Source organism: Microtus oregoni, unplaced genomic scaffold (assembly GCF_018167655.1).
Source record: "Microtus oregoni isolate MIOR12 unplaced genomic scaffold, Mior012 000024F_ref0000369, whole genome shotgun sequence".
NCBI classification, from domain to species: domain Eukaryota; kingdom Metazoa; phylum Chordata; class Mammalia; order Rodentia; family Cricetidae; genus Microtus; species Microtus oregoni.
In genome coordinates, this window is record NW_024543083.1 from 12,046,400 (window position 1) to 12,065,869 (window position 19,470).

Genomic DNA, 19,470 nt, shown 5'->3' on the forward strand with positions numbered 1-19,470 from the left:
GCTTCTGCAGTACATCTATCCAGGACCTTCTGGCTTTCATGGTTTCCATAGAGAAGTCAGGTGTAAGTCTGATGTAAGTCAGGTGTACTTGCTCTTTTTCCTTTGCAGCTCTTAATATTCTTTCTTTAACCTGTATATTTTGTGTTTTGATTATTATATGGCGAGGAGATGTTTTTCTTTGATCCAGTCTGTTTGGTGTTCTGTATGCTTCTTGAATATTTAAATGAATATCTTTCTTTATGTTGGGCAAGTTTTCTTCCATAATTTTGTTAAATATATTTTCTGGGCCTTTGAGCTGTGACTCTTCTCCTTCTTCTACTCCTATTATTCTTAGGTTTGGTCTTTTTATTGTGTTCCATATTTCCTGAATGTTTTGTGTTGAGAATTTGTTGGCTTTGCTGTTTTCTTTGATCTGTACGTTTATTTTCTCTATGGTGTCCTCAGAATCTGAGATTCTTTCTTCTATCTCTTGTATTCTATTGATTATGTTTGTTTCTGTAGACTCTGCTCATTGACCTAGATTTTCCATATCCAGCTGGTCCTCAGTTTGTGTTTTCTTCCTTGCCTTCATTTCGGTTTTCAAGTCTTGAACTGTTTCCATTATCTGTTTGATCGTTTTTTCTTGGTTTTCCAAGGTATCATGTACGTATTTACTCATTTCTTCAAACTTTTTGTTATACTTCTCATCCATTTCTATTAGGGCGTTTTTTACATGTTGTTTAAGGGGCTCTATTGCTTTCATAAAGTCAATTTTTTCCACTTCTTCTGTGTTAGGGTGCTCAAATACTTCTGTTGTAATATCATTGGGTTCTGGTGTTTTCATGTTGTTTTTCAGATTATTGGGTGAATTCTTGCCTTGGCGCCTGCCCATCTCCTCTTATTGATCCTATCTAATGGGTCTTTTAAAACCGGATCAGGTTTCCCTGCTGGCCAAGGGCTCCGCTTACAAAATGCCCTCGCTCTGTTTCCTGGTTCCTGCCGCAGGCCAAGAACCCTCTCACCCCTCCGAAGGGTCTTCAGGACAGGCCCAGGCTCCCCATTTGCCAGTGACCTCGCCAACAAAAGGCCTACCTCTTTAATTTAATTGTAGTGGGGTGATCTGCTCTTGTTATTGCGCGTCTGTCCCGCTGCTTGCATCTGCCGCCTCGTTGGTCCCCGCTTCTTGTGTTAGCCGCCGCGCCGGTCCCCCAAAGCCTATTCCTGATTGCCAAGCCTCTCTGCCGCATCTGGACGCTGTGCCTCTCTGCCGCTTGCTAATCTATTGTTTTTAGAACAGATCAGGAACATTCATTGATCCTCAAAACCACATCCCGCACTTCTATTAATATATATCCATGCAATTTAATGGAACTCATCCAAGAAGGGCTAGAGAGTGTCTAAATACCGTGACTCTGCAGTAATGTCAGGGATGGCCCTTGAGGAACAGTCTCTGTACCCAATGGAGGAGCTTCAGTCCTGACTCCTCGTGACCTAGGTATCTAGTGTTTTCTAAAAACCAAGTTTCTTTTAAACACAATTGAGATTTGGGCCTCATGGCACAGGTTTTTGACTCCAGCATCAGGGTGAAGCAGGCAGGAAGACAGCAATGCCCATGCCAGACTGGGCTGTCTAGTAAGACCCTGTCTCACATAAGCAAACACGCCCACCGCAGGGGCTGTGATCACTCTACTGACTTTCCAGAACGTGTCCTTCACACACTGATTCTGAAGGTGAACACACGTCTCTTTTCTTCACTGCTAATCGTAAGACATGAGCACTCACCTGTCTTCTCGGTCTTTAATATTCAGGTTTCAGCTCACAGACTCTGGTTCCCTCATGGTTGAGTTTTGTACTTGGTATGTGGTGGAACTCCACTGCATTTTACTGCATGTGACTATCTAGTTGCTCTGACAACTTCTGACTAAAATGTCTTCTGTAGTCCCCACTTAAAGAACCATGGTGTCCTTGAAGAATGTCAGTTACTGGTGTGTGTATAAAAGTGCATTTTTGTGTATATATTCCACACTTTCTTCATCCATTCTTCTATTGAAGGACATCTAGGTTGTTTCCAGGTTCTGGCTATAACAAATAATGCTGCTATGAACATAGTTGAACAAATGCTTTTGTTATATGATAGGGTATCTCTTGGGTATATTCCCAAGAGTGGTATTGCTGGGTCCAGGGGTAGGTTGATCCTGAATTTTCTTAGAAACCGCCACACTGCTTTCCAAAGTGGTTGCACAAGTTTGCATTCCCACCAGCAATGGATGAGGGTACCCCTTCCTCCACAAACCCTGTCCCTGTGCTTTCTCCTAACAGAACTATAAATACAGGATGAATCCTCATGCCACACACACCTTGGTTCCTGTTCATCCATCCTCCAGGTGACTCTCAGCAATGAAGATGCTTGTCCTTATCATCACCCTTCTGGTGGTCCTCCAAGCCCAGGCTGAGCCTCTCCTGGGAGAAGCTGAGGAAACACCTTACTAGATGCAGCCATCAGAAGAGGACCTGGCCATGTTCATCTCCTTTGGAGGGCTTGAAAGCTCTGGTCTTCAAGAAGCAGGTGAACATACCCACATGAATTAGAAGAGAAGGGTGGCCAAAGGCTATGGATGAGGTCTGGAAAGGTCCACCTTGCTTTAAAACTCCTTTAATTAACTTTTCTGAGCTTTAACTTTCACAGTGAAAGTTAACAGAATTGAAAATTAGTTGAATTAAAAGTTATTTGAAGATTGAAAAGTCAGAGACAAATGCATTTAAAAAATGTTCTTCCTCTGAAGACTTGGTTCTATGATCCGTCTCTAACTCAACAAGCTTAAGATGCAGACAGACCTAAATCCTTCCTGAATCAAAACAGGTCAAGTTGGTAAAGAGAGAAGATTACTCTTATAGAGGATAATTTTGAATCTGGGCCACTAATAAGTTGAGTGTCTGTGTGGAGGACCAGGAGTACACAGAAGTGAAGACTGTTGAGCAAAGTCTTAAGTCCCAAGTGATGAACCCTTGTTGTAGGTATTGACTTCTGATGACAGAGTTGTTAATACAGCTGGGTCCAAGGAAGTCACGTGTCATAACATTTGATTCAGCACAAAACATCTCAATACTCTTTATCATCCATGTCTGACCCAGCACTCAGTGCCCATGTTCTCTGTTCACTAGGTCTATCAAGTGACTGGGGTGCTCCTGCTGAACCCGCTGTGTTCATCCTCAACATGTGAGAGGCACCTGTCTAATATCACCCAGAACATGCCCACAATGCTGCCCATGAGCACAAAGAACTGAGATCAAACAAGGACGCCAACAAGAACCAATTGCCAATATCCTTGTACTTGTTCTTGATTTTCTTATTTGAAATAAATTCACTGCAGCAGTTCTCTGTGTTAGTCCTCTTGGGTTCCTGCTACTAGACTCAATGAGACTTCCTTGGGAAATCAGCACTAGAATCTTTAATGACAACCCTTTAAACAAAATCCTGCCACCCAATCCTAGAATATCAAGAATTAACACACACTTGAGAAGCAGAGTTTTAGGAAAGTTTAAGAGCACCTCTGATCGGTGTGTGTGTGTGTGTGTGTGTGTGTGTGTATGTGTGTGTGTGTGTACGTGCATGTGTGTTTGTATGTATGTGTGTGTTTCTTGTCTCCCAACTCTGCCTTCCCTTACATTCTTAGCATTCTCAAAGACAGTTCTTAGCCCACCATATTAAAACACTCACAGCATCTCACTTCTCAGGAAAGCCACCAATTCTTCGCAAAAGTGTTTTAATTTTATTGAAAAGACTCCAAGAAAACATCTGTATTTTAGGACTTGAGATTATATTGGTTTTGTTTAAGACAGCGTTGGCAATCATATTAGTAAAGATTCTCAAAAAGCAAACAAAAGACTGCAACACATATAAGTATCTGTATAAATATGCACATATAGATTTGGTGAATTTTTCTCATCTGGGCTGATAAATCTCCCTCCAAGAGCCAAAAACTCTCTAACAAAAATCTCCCATACCAGGCATTGGAAGCCTGCTTTTGAGTTGGTGATTAGGGTTATCCAAGAGACTACTTAAATAGCAGTCTGTTGCTATTGTCCTTGGTTGCCCTCTAGTGGTGGAAGGTAAGTTCCTTATTACAGAAAACCTACGACCACCATTTTACGAAGCCAGCACAATGACTAACTCCACTCTAAGTATCTGTTCTTATATTCACAGATGAATGTATTCCTTTCTACTCATCGAGGAAACATTTCTTTGCAACCAAGGGAGAGCATTACAGAAAACCATAACCAAGCACTATGTAGAGTTCAGTCCCAACAGATACATCTACAAAACAACTGGCCCACCTAAGGCTCAAGGGCAGGAAGACTGGAAGAGACAGATGATCAGGCAGTTTGCTATATATATTGTGTCTCCAAAAAATGTCAGAAGTTACACCCTTAAAGTCTCTCCAAAATGATTTCCTAAGCATGAGATGAAGAAGGACAATAACAATAGATATGCTGAAGTGGATGTGGGAAGATCCAGGAGTCATCAGCCCTGCACAAAAACTACAGACAACCAGAGAATACATAATAGTAGAAATAGTCTTCATTGGTGGAAAGCATGATAATTATTTATCCAATAATGAATGATCATCACAGAAAACATCATGAAAGTAACATATTCATGGAGGCAAGGTATATTTATGTAATTAGGAACACATATGTACAAACACATGTGTATCTGACAACAATTAATGAAAGCAGAGGCCATAAATCTGAAAGAGAGAAGGGAAGGGTTTGTAGGGAAGAAAGGGAGGAGAAAATGATGTAATTGTATTTTATTCTCAAAAAATAAGAGACATTTGAAGGCTTATTTCAGAGATGATGGTTATGTAAATGGCACTGTGATCACCTCACGGTGTATACATGTACCAAATCACGTTGTAAAAGAGATGGATAAATCCCAGTTCTTGCCTTTTGTTGCCTTTCGTTCATAGAGACGTGAACATCTACCCCTCCTACAACTTTAGGGGTGGCTAAACGCTATGGTGAGAACACTGTGAAGGGTTCTGCATCTGTTATCCCCAAACTCCCACATAACAGCTGTAGGACCTGGATGAGTTCTTCACACTACAGTGCTAACAGCTGGCAGGGCTATCCACATGTGATCAACAGTTTCTCTCAAGTTCTCTAAATTCTGAAGGATATCAAGGGTCATCATTTGTTTTTGTAAACACACAGCTTCGTTGGTACTCAATACTCATACATTAACTCATACATTCCTTTGGTCACACCTTCTTGGGGCTACCAACCCTACTCTCCAGAGAATCACCCTTCCTGTCTACAGACGCTATGGAAACTTTTTGGACAGCAATGCCACCATCTGGCCATGAAGTGCCATTGCAGTGCGGACACCAGGTCTGTGCTTAAAGTAAGGGAGCTTCTAAGGAGAAGGGCAGTGCCAGTGCTTGGTCTTTTCCTGGTTGTTGATCAGTCTTAGGTTTGGAGATAAATATGAGGCAAGTGAAAAAGAGAATTGTGGAACACAGTCCAGGAATGGTGTTGTGTGGAGAGAATTATGAGTGCTTGGGTGGCAACTCCAAGACAGCAAACCAAGAGTCCTGTGACCTTGGTTTCTTCAAAGCGCGAACTGTTCTTGGAATGTGTTTTGGTGCCCATCCCAGGTGTGGTGGGTAGGAATGAGTTTACATCAGATTAGTCCTTAATTGCTTCCTGCTGTTACTCATTTAAATGTTTAAACTATCCTTTATAAGCTCCTATGGAAAGACACATTTTTGTCAAATGTGGCTTGTCCTTGTGGTTGTACAGAGTTTGAAATCATGTGAACGTTACTCCTGTGGCTTTTCTTAGCCCTCAGGATATAAATTGTCTGGGGCTCTGAATAATGTTGGGTGTGGCATGAGACTTTAGTCTGCCTACCTTTGGACCCCATTCTCTCAGGCCCCACTTCAGATAAATGCCCCCCCCCCCATTGCCTAAAGCATAATTATCACACGGCACCACCCATAACCGAAATGTCCTATGAGAGTTGAGTAAAGAAAATAATTCCTTAAAAAAAGTTGACGCGAATCAACTCAAAGGTGTTTTGGAGGTATTTTTGTCTCCTATCACTTTATTAGGGATTTTAAAAATTCTATTTTTATCTTACTGGACTTTTGCTTGTATGTTATGGTTTTCAGTGCTGTGGTGTTTTAAGGTGTTTTCTTTGTGTTTGCGTGTGTGTCTTGAGTGTCTCATGCTTTTTCTTTGTTGTTTGTTTATTTCATTCCTTTTTGTTTGTTTTATTTGCCTGTTTGTTTTCAAAACAGAGAGAGAGGAGGCAATAAGTTGGAGTGGAGGAGAAAATATGGGAGGAGATTCAAGAGGGAAAACCGTGATCAGAATTTATTGCAAAAAAGAACAATTTTAATAAATGTCAGAAACAAAGCCAGAAATGTTGGTGTTACGTGTACAAGGTGACGGTGAAAGGAAGCACGTACTGAGTCTGAGGCCATCCTGGGGTTCTGCACCGCAATGGACAGCAGCCTGAATGTCTTTGAAGCAGAGGGAAAAATTAGCTTTCTGAGTGCAGAAACTGGTCAGGTTAAGATAAGAGATAATAGTCTAGGATCAACTTTGGATCTTTGATTAAAAGGTTTATGTGTTTGCTGAGGATGGAAAGAAGGCTGTGCACAGAAGAGAAGAGAAGAAACAGGAATATCCCAGGAAGCTGTCCTTGGTGTCCCCAAAGTCACTTCTCTGATGGAGGAAGGTCATTGGTTAAATAAAAAGAAACTGCTTGGCCCTCATTGGTTAGAAGATAGGTGGGAGGAGTAAACAGAACAGAATGCTGGGAGGAGCTCAGACTCACTTCCTCTTCCTCTTCCTCCCAGTTTTTTTTTTCCTCCCAAGCAGTTTCTTTTTATTTAACCAATGACCTTCCTCCATCATTTCTCAATGTCTGACTCATCAGTGCCCTCTCCAGTCCTGTTTCCTGTGCTCTTGTTGGGCAAATGCACATGCTGTTTATGTCCGGACAGCAAAGTTCATGAACCTCTGCTCGGAGAGAGTGATCTTGATTCAGGACGTGGTGTAGAAGGCCTGTGTTTATGCCAGGAGATCACTAATACAGAGCGTCCTAGGTTTACAAAGTCAGTGGGAATGATAGAGGACTTATGAACTATGGAATCGATGCTAGAGAAATCTGTAATGTTTCAAAAATTTTGTAAAACCTAGGAAATGGTGCTAATTTATTAAATTTATGGATAGTTCTTAACACTAATCTTAACCAAAATGCAAAATGAGCAATAACAAGAGTATACCAGGAACTACAATTTATTCTTTCCATGCAGACTGAGTACTAACTAATACAAAAAAACTGAAAACCTTCCATGCAGGCAGGATGCTGTATACATAATAAATAAATAAATATTTTAAAAAAGATTATTCCACAACACCTGGCCAAAGGAAACACATTATTAAAAAAAAAGAAACAAAAATGTCTTAAATGAGATTAGGAATATTCAAGGTGGTGTGCCTGTACTGCGCAAGCTCAAGTCTGAGCAGATTCCAACATGGAGATGGGAGTGGGTACAAAAACCCCTGCCCTAGCAGGGGTTGTATTGCCAGTTGTTAGCTAGAGAGGGGATGGCTCTTTCTGAGTGCATCCCCTGGTAAATTGGTCATGTGAAAAGCCTCACATCTAAAAACATATGGACAGCACAAATTGGTCCAGATGGATTTAAAAAAGAAAAAAGGGACCCGAACTTGGGTTGGTAGGGAAAGGGGTAGACCTGGGAAGAGTTAGGGGAGAGGTAAGTACTCTGCCAACAGGTTAACAGGTTTTTGGAAACTTTCAAAGAACTAATAAAAATAGCGAAGATGTGTATTTAAACATGTTCACCAAGGTCAACAGGGAAATGTAAATTAAAAGTTCTCAAAAGTTTTATCTAATCTCAGTCAGAATGGCTAAGATCAAGAAAACAACCGATAACAAATGTGGGTGAGGGTGTAGGGAAAGGGGAGCCCTCATTCACTGTGCTGGGATGCAAATTTGTGAGAAACCATGGAAACCAGTGCGGAGACTTCTCAGAGTCCATGAGGAAATCTCCATATGGCACAGCTGCACCGCTCCTTGGCAAACACCCAATGACCCAGCATCCTGCTCCACAGATACTTGTCAGTCATGTGCATTGCTGCTGTGCTCACAATGGCTGGAGAATGGAAACAGCTAAATGTCCTTCAATAGAAGAAGGGATCGTGGGAATGTGGGACATGGTTCTGAGGGTGAGTCCCATGTAAAGGACAGCAGTTGATAGACAGGAGAAGCTAGAGCAGAGTCACCGAGATGTGATTTTTTTTTTTATCTAACCTCCTGTTCACGCTTGAAATGATTACTAAAATGTAGCCAATACTTCTTTTATAAGAGATTCATTGAAGATTCTGCTACCTAGCTCAGCAGAGTCCTGACTAAGCCACATAGAAAGCCTCAAAGAAACATAAAAACAGACTCTTTTTCCCAGAAGGAAATTTATTGGAGAAAGAGAAATGATGGAGGCTAAGTACGAGGGTAATGAGGTGAGAGGTCTCAGAGCACATGGTGACCTTCTCTCTGGTCCGAGCTGGCCATTTGTTGCAGAATCCAGAGACTTGTTCAAAATGTTTGCAGGATTTCTTTCTACAGTAGCAGCTCACACTTCTTGTGGCTGAGGAAACAGAACACCAGGCAGTAAGTATGGTAGCCAGCAGTGTGCAATAGTGCACAACACTATGAAGATGCATGATACACGGTACAGAGCCGGTTTGTTTGCATTGGTAACATCATACCCAGCACCACGAGCAACTTCAAACACTGGGAAAGAACACATTTAACAAGGGTTGATCGCATGCATGACTTGATACCCATTTCACTGTCCTTCAACTTTTAGTGTCTTCCTGACCCAACACACTCATACACAGGCATTTGGTTCCTAAATCTATTCTTTTAAACAAAATAGATTTTTATCTCTATAACAAAGTTGTCAATTGGATAGACAAAGTGCTAATCAATGTGTTCTATATTTTTAAACCATTTCACAGATAAATGTTTAGATTCAAAAACTTAAAATCAATTTTACATTTTTTTTTATGTCTCTTACTTACTCCTCCAAATAAGACAGTGAAGATCTAGAGGACCAACAGAGAACCCGACTCGAACCACACAATTCTTGACAGGATTCCAGTCCCATCTTCCACCCTCTCTCAGGAGACTCCAACCACTATCATACTGGGCACCAGCACTCACCTCCATCTTGAAGAGCTGAGTCTTCTGGGTCCCCAAAGGAGATGGACACATCCTGGTCCTCTACCCCTGGCTGCTCGTCAGTTTTAGTCTCCTCAGCTGCTTCCGGGAGAGGATCAGCCTGGGCCTGGAAGGCCAGCAGGGCAAGGACAGAGAGGAGGACAAGTGTCTTCATGGCTGAGAGTCACCTGGAAGAAGCACCAGCAGAAGCCAACCTTGGGGATGTGAGGAGTCAGCTGGCATTTATAGGGCTGCCATGCTAAGGTACAGAGACAAGCCCTATAGATAGAGAAGACACACACTGATATGAACTGGGGGAGACTGTTGCCCTCAAGATTCCATGGATGTTCCTGTGTTCTCACAGCTGCCATCATGGTGTTGGCCTGTGTGCTCAGTGGCAGCCCTCCCTTCCAGCTAATAATGATGCTTGCTATCTTCTTCTGTTTCCCATCTGTTTGAGTATTTACCTTTCTGAGGCCAGGAAAGAAAAGAGGAGGGCATTTTACAAGTTAGTAACCTCCTAGAACAAAGGGTTTTGTGTTCTGAGCTTGGAGCCTGCTGTTTTCAGAAAGTGTGTACCCTGGACCGGACTGTAATTAATAAAAACCCAGAGACAGATATTGAAGTTCAACCTGAATGTCAGAAAAGCCAAACAACCAGTCTTTGGCTCTTAACCTCTAACTCAGTTCGAAGTGGCAATCCTGCCTCCAGGAATCCTCAGAACGAGACTGTCTCCGAGAGCTGTCTTCTCTTGGGTTATATTCCTCTCTAGGGCTGGTATTAAGGGTGTTCACTACTACTGCCCGGTTTCTACGGCAAACTAATGTGGCTTCTGGAATTAAAGGTATGTGTCACCCCTGCCTGGTCCTTATGGCTGATCAGTGCAGCTGTTTTACTCTCTGATCTTCAGGCAAGCTTTATTTATTAAAATACAAATGAAATATCACTATAAATAAGGCAATCAAGTTTTGGTGTGTACCATAGTTTTCATTCTCTTGTTATTTCACGTTCTCTCCTCTATCTCTTCCCACATCCTGACAGCAGCAGCTCTCTCACTGGAAGGAAGACATCTGCTCAATTCGACACCAGAGAGGTAGAGACCAGAATCCTCCATCTGTGATGTCAATGTGGCCACTTAGCTACTTCTGGGTTTGTTGAGCCTTGGGGGAAAAGCAGATCTTTACTTTGTGAGTTTATAGACTGCTGGAGTTTTTACAGTCTTTGTTCATACACGCACTACGATGCTTTCCTCATATTTCCTAGTCCCAATCTAACAGGGAAAAAAATCGATATTTCAGTATTTTACTAGTTTACATTTTCTCATGAATTGGCAGCAGACGTGCACACGCCTAAGTAGTGTGCACATGTGTATGCGGTCAAACGCTCATTGAGGGAGGGGTTGGCATATTCATTTCACTTTCGTTAAGAAAAATATTTACTTATTTTTATTTTATAATATAAGTAATTTGCTTGCATGTATGTATGTGTTATCTGCTGCCTCTGGAGATCAGAATAGGCAGTCAAAACCCCTAGAACTATAGATACTGAAAGCTATGAGCTGTCATGTGGGTTCTGGGACTAAACCTGGGTCCTCTGCAAGAGCAGCAAATGCTCCTAAACACGGAGCCATCCCTACAGACCTATTTTTTTCAAATAATCTTTAGCTGTTGTTTATAAGTTCTGAAAACTTTCACCTTGTAACATGTTACAAATTTATAAAATTATCATTTTTCTTTGTCCTTCTCTGCTTGCTATACCAAACTGTTTCAAAATTTTTTAATATTATTTCTGAGTTTTCTTTCTTTCAACTTAAATTTATAAAATTCAAACTTGTGTATTTTAGTGATTATTGGAGCTAGCAAATTTCCTCTCATATCTTGTGATGAAGAGAGAGTTGTCTTTCTTACCCAGTGCCAGAGCTGAGGAAGTTCCACCTTTCCAGGGAGGATTTTCAGGATCACCAATGTTCTGGCGTCTAGTATCGCATGTGGATGCCCAACAAGCAGTTAGAAAGCAGAGATCTGGATAGGGCTGGTCGGTCAGAGACCTTGACATGATGGTGGAGAAAGGAAGGAGTCCACATTGTTCCCTGCTGCTTCTCCTATGCTCCGCTGTATAGATCTTGTCCTAGCACCATCACGTACTCCAAGATTGCCTCTAGAGAACGGAAGTTACCTCCAATGGCCTCTGAAAACTCAGATTGTAGCTGATCCACCTGTGCTCATGGGAGGGCCACTCCTCTTCCCCATCACAGGCATTCATACTCTCCTGACCCACAGGAGGTGCTGGGTAAGATGGGTCACAGCCCTGAGGACTTGTTTCTTCTTAAGGTCTCCTGGACTCTAAGATGGGAGGGGGTGTGACCGCTCCTGCACTTGCTTTGTGTCAGAAACCAGTGTGCAAAATGTCAACAGAACTCACAGTTACCTTGATAATCAACTCTATTTCCTTAGCAGGGATCATACGTGTGATATTCGTGATAACTGGCCCAAAACCTTTTCTTCAGATGTTTCTAGGGAGTGTAGGTTATTCACTGGTGGGTTCACTTCAAATCCCGGAGGAGGAAATTTGCAGAGGGAGAGATCAAGGAGAGATAGAGACTGTGGAGGTAGCAGCTACCAACAGATGTCTTCCAACCTTGAGCCACTGTCGGGTTCTAAGCAAGGAAAACAAATAATGCCAATAAATGATGGAAGTTTGGAAGTTAGCACTCTAAAGTGCAGAAGTTAAGGTGAAAGGCAGAGTAGTGGAGAAGTACAAGGGATCTGGCCACACCCTGTTGCCTAATCTTTAGTGTTCCTGAGTAAGGCGATTAGCCTCTTCCAAGTTCCTTTACAAAGATACAAAATATTGGTCTATAAAAGCAGTGACTTTATTGGGTTATTGTAAAAACTCTTATTGGGATAGATTAAAAAGTTCTTAGCAATCAATAAAGATAATGAAAACACACTGCATATATTATATACTTTGAGAATGCTCCCTGACATGTTAAGTTTCAAATTATCGTGTTTTCTATGAGGTCACACAAAGCTGTCTGGACTCCACAATAAATGAAAATTTAGTATTCTCACCTTACTTACCAAGTAGTTAAGTTCAATAGCATTTAAATAAGTTTATCTAATAGTTAATGATCTATATTAGTTAAACTGGTGAAGATTATATTTTCCAGTTTCAAATACCTCAATAATTTTATGGCATTAGTCATCTCACTGTTAAAGAGAAATCGCAGAATGTAGGCAGTTTTCCAAAGTCAAGTAAAAAGGTTCAGTGTTGCTGCAGAAGAGGAGGCATGACGCCTCACCTTAGGGCGGACGAGACGATAACATGCTGAGAAGTGAAGTGTAGTAGAAATATGGGCGGTGGGAAGAAGGAAAATAGGAAAAGCCCAGCAGAGTAACACACAGCTAGTTCTGACCAGAAGACTAGGATGTTAGGACGCCTGACAGAAAGGAAGTTGAGTTTCATATTCGGCTGAGAAGTTTCCTCAGACCATGGAGACAAACCCTCCTCTGTTAAAGGTGAGTGCTTAGGAGCCAGTGAAGTCTAGAGGAATTTTATTATGAAGTCAGCACGGGGCTTCTGATCCCAGCGTAATTTACACACGGTTCTCTGTGTTTCCATGATCTAATAGGAAACCAGCGTCCTAGTAAGAGATCATAATGTGGGCCTGCCATAGAGTTGGCTGCTATGAGCCAATGTGTGATGTCCATTTGAAATTTCTGTGATGAATGGAATATTTTTTTTAAAAATTGGTGTGTTTTTTTTCATGATATTGTCAGTTGTTTACTGAAATCTTTTCAGAGATTCGTTGTAGTGATAAGCGACGTCATCCGGCCCAGTTGGTGGACATGTTGACCATGCCATGTTGATGGAGATGTGCTTTCAATATGGACATGTCTTCTGAGCATCACAACCCAGAGTAATTCTCAGTTGGTATATAAACTGGCAGTTCTTCAATGTTTGTCTGAAGCCAAATGCAGTTAACTGTTTGAGACTCCATGGGATTAGGCTAAACTAGAGACCCATCTGTGGGACTAAAAGCACGTATTCTATAACTGATCCTGAGGTTGTACCAGGCTTTTTCTTTTGGATCACCAACCGGCTCACAAATCATGACACAGAGACTTATGAGTTATGTATGCTTAGCCTAGGCTGTGCTCATTTCTGGCTAGCTCTTTTTCTTGATTCAACCTGTTTCTCTTTGTCTACGTTTGCCTTGGGGCTTTTTACCTTTCTTTCTACATGTTCTATTCTATGTGCTGTCTGACGGCTGCCTGGTTGGCACTGGTTTCTCCCTCTTTTTCTCCCTTGTTCTCCCCTCCTCTCTGCTTAGCTATTGGCCCTTCAACTTTTTATTAGAACAATCAAGTGTCTTAGATAGGCAACATGAAACAACAGCCACACATCTTTACACAATTAAACACATGTATTTACATTGTTAACCAAAAGGAATATAAAAATGAAATACATTTTTACACAGTTAAAGTAATATTCAACAACATGGTAGAGTCAGTCTTATGAAGGTTTATTATTTTCTTAAAATTTCTTTGACATTTATTACTTATCGTATATGTAAGGAGAACTCATGTGCCACAGTCCATGTGGAGATGTCTGAGGATAGCTAATAGCAGTCTATTTGTTCTTTCCACTGTGTGGATCCTGAGTCTTGAACTCAGGTTGTCAGGTGTGGTGGTAGCATCTCTCCCACTAAGCCATCCCCTTGACCCTCATTTGTTTAATTTCAGCTACCTGGGTTTCTTTGTGCACAATGTGTTTCCTTGACATTTTATCTCTTGAATAGCCTTCTCTTTGTTTTTCTCTCCAGCTCTCACTGCATGAAGTCACCGATATGCCTTCTTGAGGTGTCCTGTATTTATTCTATCAGAATGAGATTGTTTCAGAAAAATATGTGAGCCTACTGCATGAGAGATATTTTTGTGATTGAGTCCAGTGTAAATTAACACAAGTATAACTGGATCAGAATCATTTGAGCTTCTTTTTCTCAGTTTGTGTCTGGAATTTGTGCTCCTCTTTTCAACTGCTACTAACTGGAGCCAGGGTTTTGTTTAAAACAATTTCATTTAAGGGTCAGACACATATAGTTCAAAGACCTTAGACTATGCCTCAAGCATCATGGGTAAGTACCATCTAATTTTCAGGTCTCAAAGAGAGCAGTGCTTTACTTTTTTTCCATCCTTGGTACACAGAATGAACAGGATGGATCACCCCTTATATGCATCCCAAAGATTCAGAATCAGTCAAGTAAACTGTAGAATACTGATGGAGGAAGGTCATTGGCTAATAAAGGAACTGCCTTGGCCCATTTTATTGGTTAGAGGATAGGTGGGAGGAGTAAACAGAACAGGACGCTGGGAGGAAGAGGAAGTGAGCTCAGTCTCGACAGCTCTCCTCTCGGGAGCAGACGCCTGAGAGAGACGCCATGCCCCGCTCCCTGGATGAAGCTCCGACCCAGGATGGACTAGGCTAGAATCTCCCCGGTAAGCGCACCTTGGGGTGCTACACACAGATGATTAGAAATGGGCTAAATTAATATGTGAGAATTAGCCTAGAAGAGAATGGGCCAAGCAGTGTTGAAAAGAATACAGTTTGTGTGTTGTTATTTTGGGGCATAAGCTAGCCGAGCAGGCAGCCGGGGTGCTGGGGACACAGCCCCGCCACTCCTTATTACTACAGAATACTACCATAAGGGCAGGACAATCTTGGTTAGGTCTGGAGAGTCAGAGAGAATATAAGGAACTGATCAATAAAATTACCAGTGAATTGCCACACACCGCGCCCCCGTGTCTGTGCTCTGTGCGCTGGCACCCAGTTCGCGAGCTTCGGGCAAGGAGCCTGGAGGTTAAAATACACAGACACACACAGACAGAGAGACAGTGACACGGGCCATCCTTGAATTCCCTAAGAATGCCCCCTTTATTGTGTTCAGGGGCAGATTATATAGAGATAGCCACGCCCCAGCCAAACCCACCAGAAACCACTCTCCTGCCATCAGGAACTCCTGAAGGTCTCATGCTCAGAGCAGCTGTAGGCACTCAGATCAGGGGATTACAAGAAATTCAGAATCTGGGGTCTCACTGCTCCCAACAGTAAATGACATACAATCTTAGAAAGATACTTCAAGTATCCATGATGTTTGTCATATTGGCTTCATGATGGTCAGCAGCATGATCAGCTCTCACAGGTGTATTATGGATGGAAACAGTGGAGCATATATGATTTTATATGTATCACTGGGGTAGTGTAGTAATAAAACCAGCATTTCTGCTTGTAGATATATAGTCTAAACAATTGTTGTTTTAGGCTATATGGTATATTTATATGTATTTTTTAATGTTCATGTATCCATATAATCATATATATGGATGTTTTCCTGCTGTGGGAGTCCCCTCTGTGTGCTGTAATTACCATTAATGAATAAAGAAATTGCTTTGGACATCTAGCAAGGCAGAACTCAGATAGGCAAGGACAGCTAGGCTGAATGCTGGGAGGAAGAAGGGCGAAGTCAGAGAGATGCCATGAGCCCCACTGGAGACAGACATTGGAACTTTAGCCGATAAGTCACAGCCACATGGTCATACACAGATTAATAGAAATGAGTTAAATTAATATGTAAGAGTTAGCCAGTAAGAAACTAGAGCTAATGGGCCAAGCAGTGATTTAATTAATACGGTTTCTGTATGATTATTTGGGTTCTAAGCTAGCTGGGTGGCTGGGAACCAAGAAGTGGCTCACTCCCTCCAACATTTTCCTGATAATTAGAAAAGCAGAGAAACAACTAAATTCTACTCATTGGGAAAGAATCTCAGTTTTTAAAATGAGAAAAAAATTTTTTTGCATGCTCACCATGAGTAAAATAATCTTCCTGGGGAGTGCAGAACAGGGTCCTGGTGAATACTGGTGGTTGCCTGGAGCTCGAGGACCAGAGCATTTCCTAGTGTGGCTGAGGATGAGAAACAGCTTTCAACACTTCTTACTGTGTGGTAATTATTGCGCCTTAATTCTCACCTCCTAAAAGTACAAGTCCAAGATCTGAGCCGTGAGTCACAGGGCATCATTTGATGCTCCCAAAGTATGATGAGGAGGCACATGGAATGCATTCATGAGATGTGTTCAGGTCATGGTGGCTTCTTCAGACCAACTTGGCAACTTGGTCTAGCGTCACTCTGACCAACTCTGTCCCTCATTTCCTGGTCAGCTCGATTCACCGGGCCATCTTACTTTCTCCATAATGGGCCCAAAGGAAGCGATTCACAAAGTCTTCCTTCGTGAGGGTGATAATACCCCAGAATCAGTCAAAGAACTGGCTTTCTAACCCACAGGTATTCAGGTCTCAAAACACAAAAAATCCTGTGTTCCATGAGGTTACAAGCCTGTAAAATGCCCACCTCTTTTCCTTCCTGATCACAGGAAAGTAAATACTGAAGCAGATGGGAAACATGAGAAGATAGCAAGGCCATTTTATCATTGTTAGCTGGAAGGGTAGGCTGTCACTGAACACACAGACCAACACCATGATGGCAGCTGTGAGAACAGAGGAACATCAAAAGATAACATCTTGAGGACAACAGTCTCTCCTAGTTAATATCAGTGCATGTCCTCTCTACCTACAGGGCCTGTCTCTGCACCTTCTATGACAGCCCTATAAATGCAGGCTGACTCCTCAGTCACCACACACTGGGCTCCTGTTCACCCTTCCTCCAGGTGTCTCTCAGTCATGAAGACACTTGTCCTCTTCTCTGCCCTTATGCTTCTGGCCTTTCAGGCCCAGGCTAATCCTCTCCCAGAACCAAATGAAGAGGCTAAAAATAAGGAGCAGTCAGGGGTAAAGGATCAAGATGTATCCATCTCCTTTGGAAGTCCAGAAGGCTCTGCTCTGCAAGATGCAGGTGAGTAGTGATGCCCAGTTGATAGCGGGTTGGGTTGTAGCCTCCTGAGTGAGGGTGGAAGATGTACCCTGGAATCCTGCTAAGAGCTGTGCGATTCGGGTAGGTAACTTCTGTTGGCCCTCTAGGATCTTCACTGTCATATTTGGAGGAATAACAGTGAGAGTCAAAAAGTATAATTGATCAATGCTTGTTAAATGTATGATTTCCAGTGGTTGGAGTTAATCACAGTGCTGGATGTGATGCCACCAACACAAACAAACCTCCCCTGTACCGTGTATCATGCATCTTCATTGTACTGTATGTGATTGCATACTGCTGGCTACCATACTTAATGCCTGATGTTCTCTGTTCCCTCAGCCTTTAAAACGGACTTCTCATGCTCCTGTAAAAAATCCTGTAATTTTTATGAAAATGTCGCTGGATTCTGCAGCAAAGGTCTTATACGTTATCTATTCTGCTGTAAATGAGACCAGAGATAAGATCACCACGTGCTCTGAGACTTCGTCATCTGTCATTATCTTATACTTAGCCTCCATGATTTTTCCTTCTCCAATAAATTTACTTGCAGAAGAAGAACTTGTTTTTATGTTTCTTTGATGCTTTCCATGTGACTTAGTCAGGACTCTGCTGAGCTAAGTAGCAGAATCTTCAATAAATCCCTTATAAAGGAAGTCTTGGTTACAGGTTAGTAGTCAATTCAAGGGTGAGCAGAGGGTAGGTACAAAGGCACATCTCAGTGACTCTGCTCTAGCTCCTTCTCCTGTGTATCAACTCTGCTGTCCTTTACATGGGACTCACCCTCAGAACCATGTCCCACATTCCCACGATCCCTTCTTCTATTGAAGGACATTTAGCTGTTTCCATTCTCCAGCCATTGTGAGCACAGCAGCAATGCACATGACTGACAAGTATCTGTGGAGCAGGATGCTGGGTCATTGGGTGTTTGCCAAGGAGCGGTGCAGCTGTGCCATATGGAGATTTCCTCATGGTCTCTGAGAAGTCTCCGCACTGGTTTCCATGGTTTCTCACAAATTTGCATCCCACCACAGTGAATGAGGGCTCCCCTTTCCCTACACCCTCACCCACATTTCTTATCAGTTGTTTTCTTGACCTTAGCTGTTCTGAGTGGGGTTAAATGAAACCTCTAAGCACTTTTAATTTGCGTTTCTCCAATGTTAAGAAAGTTGAACACTTTTAAATATACATCTTAGCTATTTTATAGTTCTTTGAAGGTTTCTAACAACCTGCTAACCTTTCTGATGAATTCTTTTTCTCCCGAAATTAGATCTAGTTCTCCCCTTTCCTTACCTACCCAAGTTTATGCCCCCTTGTTGTAATAGGAGCGGCGGGCTGCGTCCCTGCCACCCGGCCGCCCGCACGGCTAGCTTTACCAGAAATAATTACACGGAAACTGTATTCTTTTAAACATCGCTTGGCCCATTATATCTAGCCTTTTCTCGGCTAATTCTTGCACCTGGACTAGCCCATTTCTTATAATCTGTGTAGCTCACGAGCTGGCTTATCAGGAATGATCTTAACCTGCGTCTGTCTGGAGTGGGAGAAACATGGCGACTCCTTGACTCAGCTCCTTTCTCCCAACCTTCTGTTCTGTTTACTCCTCCCACCTATGTTTTAACCTATGAGGGCCAAGCAGTTTCTTTATTGCTTAACCAATGAAATCAACAGATTGATATATGACACTCCCACATCCCTTCCCTTTTTTCTGTTTAAACAAAAAAGAAAGGCTTTCATTTTAACATAGTAAGATTACATATAGCAAAACAGTTATCAAGCAAGAATTACAGTTACAATATATCTATTTTATCTTTTATCATAACTAAGGAAAACTATATCTATTCATTCTTCAACTCCATCAAAGACTCCAGAAGGATATAATACTACCTAAGTAAACAAGAAATAAGAAAACTCTAGAAATGACAGAGACATCTCGCTGCCTGTCCAGTCACCCAAAGTTCCTCTGTACCATTGGGGCATCCATCTTCAGCCTTCAGGCCCATAGTATCCAGCAGACATTTCCATGAAGCAGGAAAATTCAAAGTCAGTTCAGTCACTATCTGTTGTGTCCTGCAGAATGTCTTACAGACTCTTTCATGGATCAGGAACCCCGAAAGGCCATCTCACCTTTAGGCAAGTTTAGCAGTCCTCTCTCTGTGGGTTCTTTGTGTCCAGTTTATGCATCAGTCTAGGCAAGAGCAGTTTCTTGCCCAAATGGCTATCAAGTTCCATAAGGATCCTCTTCGATGCCCATCTTCCTCTTGAAGTAGCTGGTGCTGCCAGGAGCAGATGTGTCTCTTTGTCATGAAAAGCCCT

The 19,470-nt window shown here is 42.1% G+C and overlaps 1 protein-coding gene across 1 annotated transcript; it reads right to left on the bottom strand.

Moving 5' to 3' along the window:
- Positions 1–1,108: 1,108 nt before the first annotated feature.
- LOC121462150 (alpha-defensin 9-like) lies at positions 1,109–10,236 on the bottom strand. The gene is made up of 4 exons (XM_041673566.1): positions 10,212–10,236; positions 9,236–9,420; positions 8,518–8,657; positions 1,109–1,258 (listed from the first exon to the last, which is right to left on the bottom strand). The coding sequence occupies exons 2-4, from the start codon at positions 9,405–9,407 to the stop codon at positions 1,109–1,111; spliced, it is 462 nt and encodes a 153-aa protein (XP_041529500.1). The 5' UTR covers positions 9,408–9,420; positions 10,212–10,236.
- Between the last annotated feature and the right edge of the window lie 9,234 nt (positions 10,237–19,470).